Source organism: Pieris brassicae, chromosome 6, assembly GCF_905147105.1.
Source record: "Pieris brassicae chromosome 6, ilPieBrab1.1, whole genome shotgun sequence".
Classification (NCBI taxonomy): domain Eukaryota; kingdom Metazoa; phylum Arthropoda; class Insecta; order Lepidoptera; family Pieridae; genus Pieris; species Pieris brassicae.
In genome coordinates, this window is record NC_059670.1 from 12,593,893 (window position 1) to 12,601,259 (window position 7,367).

The window sequence follows — 7,367 nt, forward strand, 5'->3', positions numbered from 1 at the left end:
GGATTTCATTCTCGATTCGTTTGCTTCTATATCTTAACTTATGTTCTTCACCTTAGTCTTTTCCATATAGTTGTATTATATTTATTTTCTTCCGTATTTTCATCTTTTCCATATTATGTTATATTTAGTTTCTTCAGACATTATATAGACATAATTTACAATAAATATATTTATAAGCATTTTTTTTAATGAAGTGAGAATGCGCTTAGGCAGGTTTTCGCCATCGTTACCGAGCTTGACACGGGGCCTGTGGGGCTGGGTTTACACTTAAAGCCTACTGCTATGCATAGACCCTACCCACTAAAAACACCACAGCCCTTCACACGCCCTTAAGATAGGCCTTCGGGGTTCAACAAGGCATTTAAAAAATTCAAAAGGACAATAAATATAATACTCTAACTTCTCTTTAATCCTTCTCTAATGGGTACTCCATTACTAGAAATCTGGAAAACTTTAAATAACATTCCTCGGAAAGATTTAAGAATACAATTCTTAAACCGAGAAATCTGATACCATCTTAATAATACAATGTTTAAGCAATACAATACGCAAATAAGATGGTTATTCGCTGAATAGAACTCCCGAGAGGGAGCGATTCAAGATTTCTGATGTCGGGATAAGATTAAAGTTGACTGAATGAACTTCACTTTTGAGCGTTTCTATTTAGGTATTTTGTCCATTGAGTGATATGATAGGAATTAATCATGAACGATGTGAATGGGAAATTGACACAAATTAAAAAAAATTGTCCCTGTGGCAGTGTACCTTTAACGCTAGCAGCATTTCCTCGCTATATTGCGATACTTATCTCAACGAATAAAGCACCAGCTCTGCGGTCACCGATACTATATACCAGGCACCAACTTTAATCTTTACTAAGCGCATTTGAACCCCAGGGCCCAAGTGTCTCTCTACCACAAAGGGAACAAAATCAATGTTGGAATGACTGTTATATTTGAGCCGTTTATTATTTTATGGCTGGGCTAACGTGTCCACACAATTAGTATCATCCCAATTCAATGGTGTTCTAAATAAAAAGTTATATCATTACATTAATTTAAAAGAAATTGCGTTTTGTTTAAGTATGATTTGTGTAATGGTTTGGCCTATCATAATTAAATAAATTGCTATTGTCGTCTCCATTTTTGCAAACCCACCTAATTTTACATCCATATTTACGGTTTCAAATTTAACTTGAAGTATAACCACTGTTATTTGACATCTAATATTTGTTATGCATTTACTTTAAACACAATTTACAGCATGCTATACACACAGAATGAAAACTAGTATAGTATATATAAAAAAAAGAAATGAACGTTTTTACGTGCAGTTGACACAATATTTATAAATGTTAATTGCACTTCTAAATAATGTGAGTGATAATATGTTATTGCCTTACCCGGAGTCACAGCTTTAGCCTTAAAGTTGAAGACTTCAAACGCTTAGCTACGAAAGTGATTGGATTCGGGTTGCAGTTTCTCAATAATTAATTATATTTAAACACAAATGTCTTTATTTTATTTTGATCAGTCTTGCAGGAATTCTTGCATCAACTAGAAATCGCAACAAAGAGAAGTCTCGTGGTCTTGAGAATCTTGAAGTGAAGAATTAGTACCCAGTATAAGTGCTTTGACGAAATCGATTTATTTTCGAGGAAGTCAAATAAATTATTATAAACTATTTTACATATCGGAGAAATATTGTTACTCCATCAATCGTCATTAGTGAATTTAGTGGGCGTCAAGAGTGCGAGAAAAAAATCTGGAATAACAATTAGGTTAAGGGCACCTTTATTTCTTTGAATCACAATCTCGATCTAAAATCTCATCACCACAATGCTCGACTAAATACTCAATCAGAACTGCCCTGAGATCCCTGAACGCACCATCTAAAGTCAATGCCCCACTTGAGGCATTTGGTCTGCTTTGATTAGTCGTAAAAATATTCGTATTTTTATTTGTTAAGTAATGATTCCAAACTATGAAACAATTAAGTAATAACAAAACAAATTTAATCAAAATATATTATGATTCTTAAAGGTAATACAAGAAATCTCAATTACTAACCAAAGCCACACTAAAAATTAACGCTCAATTGAATGGATCAAATCATTTCCTGATAATCCGAATATTCCCTGACATATCTATGAGTATATCTGTGCCCATCTTCTACGGTCAGTGACTTGTAAACAGGCGTAAATATGTACATACAGTGGAAGCTCGACATACGTGTTTATTTTGTTTCGTAACTTTGCTCGTGCGTGGAATTGGTCGGATCTCAAAGCAATTTTCCCGATTAAAGTTAATCGAAATGCCATTAATCTGTTCCAGCTGCTAAAACACCACCTCACAAGTTGTTGTTTTTATAAGTGTTTTGGAATAAGAAAATGTTGTCAGGCTTGTAATAGACATCATCTTCTTCGGACCCATCTTACACACATTACAAAAAGTTAAAAACGCGATCGCAACTTATCAAAAATGCTTCGAGAACATAGGAAATAAACAAATACACTGAGGTCTAGTCTGAAGTGAGAGAAACTGTTTGTGTAGTGTGATTCCTCTTATCTCAACTCTTGCTCTCATCTCAAACCAAAATATCGCTCGCTCGGCTGCTCGTAGTGTTTTGAGATACACACGAGCAGCCGATCGTAAATCGAGGTACGACTGTAATTATACATCTACATATGATATTTTCAATTTTCAGATTATGCTATACGCAGGCATCGTATGCACCACGTATCTTGCATCATTACCACTCCATCTATTTGTTGAAGCCCCAGCGTGCGCCTTACAGAAGATCTGGTTCAGCCCCAAACGTGTCCCAAGAGAGGAGAAGATGACAGTGAAACCAGGAGCGTCTAACGTGTCTGTGTCGACTGTGTCCACACACATTTAAATTGCTTGACGGGTAAATTTAAACCAAATAGCTCAACTAACAGACTGAAATCTGTTAGTAGAACTAAATTACCTTTGCGAAGTGTATTAAGAATACAATTGACTCGATTTCATATGATATACCTAGCCTATTCTTTTTAAGTATAATGCCAGCAGTGTTGGCCTAGTTCAGCGTGCTCATTTCAGAGTTCGTAGTTCTGAACCCCGGCTGTTCACCAATAGACTACGTGCGCATTTAACACGCACTCGTACAGTTGGAAAACATGATAGATAAACTATGGTTAAGACCCAAAAATCGACGGCGTGTTGGTGAAAACGTTTCTGATCGCTTTTGAAGGTCACGAAACAGATACAGAAATCTGAGGCCCAGACTTAAAAGTTTGTAACGTTGGGGTTTACTGCCAACAGTTTAAGATTTGTTACTCATGACTAATGAAAAATGTAATTAATGTAAATAATACGAATATATGATAAAACGTTATTAAATACATTATGATTTTTTATTGAAAATAATTTTTCGTCAAATCTAGAACTTCCATGAAATCTCTGCCAATATGTATAAGTATTTTAAACAAATTATTAAGTTGTATAAGTACCTACAGACTTAGTTTTAGTTTATCGAGAACTTCAAGTAAACTTCTCGTTCCTGATAATTACAGTTACGAAATATTGTAAATAATATTTTATATATTTATTACAGAAACACATACATTATCCTTACAGACTATGCCGATACGATAAAGTGGAGAAACATTAAATAAAATATATTCCTTAGGCACGACGTCTTTGATAACGGGGATCTGTGCAACAGACTGGTTCTTGCTCTTAGTATCGCAAATAACCTAGGCCTTCGCCGTCGCACTTTGTGTTCTAACTCCTAATCAAGGAATTTAATTAGCAAACAAACTTGCTTATTATATCTTTAATTAAACAATTATAACCCAGAAATGAACAACTAGTTCGAGCTACAGCACAATTATTGACAAATACAGTATAATAGTAACGGTATATAGATATTTAAACGCCTGACAGTAACCTTTAACGCTTAAAAAGGCCTCGGATATCTTTAATACCGCAAACATTTAAAGTAATTTACGTTACGCTCATCGTCCCGTTACGCTTATTGTACGCTTGCGCCGCATCTACCTGTCTTCGACTCGATTGGCCTATGCGTTCGAAGATTCAATCCTTCTTTGTGTTAAACTATAGTCCGTAAACGAATTTACAAACAACCATTATTTTTTAAACTTAAGATACAAAAATATATGTTACGGAGGAACACAATTTCTCCGCCCACCGAAGCGGCGAAATGGAAGTTAACTAATGAAATATAAAGAGAAGATAATGAAGGTGATGGTGATAGGTAAAAATGTACGATCCTGTTATTGATGCTCGTGACAAGCATCTTTAAAGTTATCATTATATTTGTTACTTGTGCGATATAAAATAAAAGAAGAAACAAATAAAGAATGTAGAAGCTTTTAAGGTATTAGTCAGATTTTTATGTAGTGATTCTGGAAAGGAATTAATTAATAAAATTGACATAACGACTGGAAATATTGTTATTAATTAATTATTGAATTAAAATGTAATGGTTAAAATTACCTTATTATTGTTTGTTACGGGCCGGTCGGCCGGTCGGTAATTCCAAAAAAGTACATTGTTTCTTTCCATTTATTGTAATATTGAGTTTGAGTTGAGTAGTTTATGTATCCATTTTGAAAGATCGATACACGATTTAAATAACTTCCCTCGATAGAAAAACAACAAACATTGCGAATTTTTGACACTTTGAATTCATTTTATGACGAAAATCTATATATAGAACACGATTTTGAAATTTACACGATATTTTATCGCAAGCCAAGTAATCCATTTCAGAAAAAAAAATTGATAAAATTACATTAATTTAATATTTTACATAACTAATTGTTATTACGGGCCGGCGCGCCTCAGCGCTCTAGCTCTCCATTGCGTACCGCACTCCACCCCGAGACACTGACACAGCAATTCGTGCTGGGATAGGGCCTTGATACATACCATACGTAAAACACTTTACTTTTCATGCGTGAACGGTGAAAATAAGGCGAAACGGTAAAATGAATCGCAGGCATAATTGTATATGCTATAACTACTATAATAATAAATATGTTTACACAGTATCAATATTCATTGAATCTAAAAACCTTGAATTTTAAAATAGTATAGCTAATATTTTTGTCATATCAATATTGTTACGTGTAATATGTATTAGGTGGGCTGTAAAGTTCGTAGGCTGACACAGAGATGGCGCTGCTAGTATTAAATTAATATGGTTTTTAGTTAGTCCTAACCTTCAAAAGTAACGTGTATATTGTATATATTTGACAACTATCGTACGATTAGTTTATGAGATATACTACTTTAAGTAAATAAATATTGCTTGTTTAAAAAAATGGATAAAATTGAATTTGTTTTTTTAAATAATTTAATAAATATTCAATTCGCTTAAGTTAACGATGTCTTAAATACTTTTTAGTTTTAATTTTTACCTCTTATAATCAGAATTGGAGCAACTGTTTACAATTCTTCTATGGTAAACAAATAGGCGAACTTTGCTTATTGCGTATTTGGCATAGTCCCAGCTAATACGGGTCACCGTTGTTTATGCCCTTATCCTGGCACGTGGCTCCGCTTGGTACACACCAGTAATTGGTAAAAAAGTATTTTAATAAAAGCTGTGTTGCCTTTTATAAAAATTCATAAATGTCTAGTATAGAAATAGAACGCCTTTGAATTACTGACAATAATCAAAGAAGGTTCTTATTTTGTTAATTTTTGCTTTTATTAATAAGATTAAGATATCTATGAACAAAAACATGTATTTCTTACGAAGGCTTCAAGCGTGGCGTACATTGTAAGACCGGACCGTGAAGACGGCATAACACTAAGCACCTTGACGGCTGGAAGTCTTTCATGGTCCTCTTCACAAGACCGGTGTCCCTGTGGGGGTCCTTCCCTGGGAGATAATAGGCTGAGGTCGTAGATTCGATCCCGGAGGATATTTGCTTATAATCTATTAAACGTGTTCTTTTGATTTAAAACTGACAACTGACTTTCCTAGTATTAGTATTGATAGAAGTAGATAGATAGTAGAATCTATCAGTTTACAATAATAATAAAAAATATTATTATACAGTACATACAGTTACAATAATAATAAAAAAATAAAAGTTTATTAAATAAATATAAAAGTCGGTGGCGCTACAACCTTTATAGGTCCTCAGATTTCTGTGTCTGTTTTGTGACCTTTTGTCAATCTAATAGGCAAGTGATCCTCCTGTGCCTGACACACGCTGTCAACTGTCGTTCATTCACCTTTCGAGCGTATTGTAAATACGCACATAGAAAGAAAGTCCATTGGAGTACAGCCGAGGATCGAACAGACGATCCCAGAGACGCCAGAGATGAGTCTCACTCTGAAGCCTTTAAATTGGTTAAACACGCTAGTATTACAAATTTTCGACGATCATTTATTAATTAATAGCAAACCCTCATACTTAATAGACCTCTTTAAGTAATTTGTACGTGGTTACGGTAAGGTAAGCATACTCGCTTGACGAGTTTGGCGTGTAATTACCCATTGATCCCAATTATTTATCAAATGATATCTAAAAAAATATTTGTAATCTGTACATGACGACATGCGGATTACGGTTCCTTTACGTGCCTGACACGTTTATAGCACGCTCATAGTAGGGGGGGGGGGCGACCTTAAACAGAGCATGTACGAGTACCGAACCAACGACTAGGTTTTGAAAATAAGCACACAAACTAATACTTATATTTATATTAAAGTTACCAGTGGCAGGGAAAATTTTTAAAATAACTTTTCTATTCTAAATTCCTTTCCCGCGGTCAAGCAATCTCATCCTATCGTATCGCAATCTATTTTTATAGGGCCCATTTATAAGATTAGTCTCAATATTTCTATATCGACTTCCGTATTTTCAGTTATTTCTGGAAATTTTATTGAATGGATTAAAGAATTTTAAATTCAGTTTGAACTTTATATTCCTATTTTATTCATAATTTTTGTAAGCGTTCGCCGTTCTTGATTTATGTCAACAATTTCAAAGTGAAAATAAGTAACTTCTTTTTTTATATAGGCAGGAGGCGCATCTGATCTCTTCTCTTAAAGGACCCTAAGTCGGATTGGTTCGGAAATACTTCAGTGGGCAGCTGGTTCCACATAGTGGTATCATTCACTTTTAGTTCACTAGTAATCAATAGTTCTTAAAAAAGTTTTAGTTCTTTAGTTCTTTACTTCTCCATTTTCAATGTAAACTTATTTACTATTCGAAAGGAAAAATTCGCTTTTTTAAATTTTATTACTAATGCCTTTTCTGTTCAAAGACACTTTATTTCTCAAAGAACTACGTTCACTGAGAGAAAATTTAAGATAAGTTAGTTGTGTACATGGTGTTATCA

The 7,367-nt window shown here is 34.1% G+C and overlaps 1 protein-coding gene across 3 annotated transcripts in view; it reads left to right on the plus strand.

The window, feature by feature from the left end:
- LOC123710922 (O-acyltransferase like protein-like) overlaps positions 1-7,116 on the plus strand; it is a 30,531-nt gene extending 23,415 nt beyond the window's left edge. For 2 of the 3 annotated variants that reach the window (XM_045663235.1, XM_045663238.1), the window contains exon 13: positions 2,707-3,321. In XM_045663235.1, coding sequence (XP_045519191.1) covers positions 2,707-2,898 — 192 coding nt within the window. In that variant the 3' untranslated portion in view covers positions 2,899-3,321. Of the gene's footprint in view, positions 1-2,706; positions 3,322-7,045 lie in introns of those variants that run through there. The other variant, XM_045663237.1, reaches the window with a different exon arrangement.
- Positions 7,117-7,367: the final 251 nt, after the last annotated feature.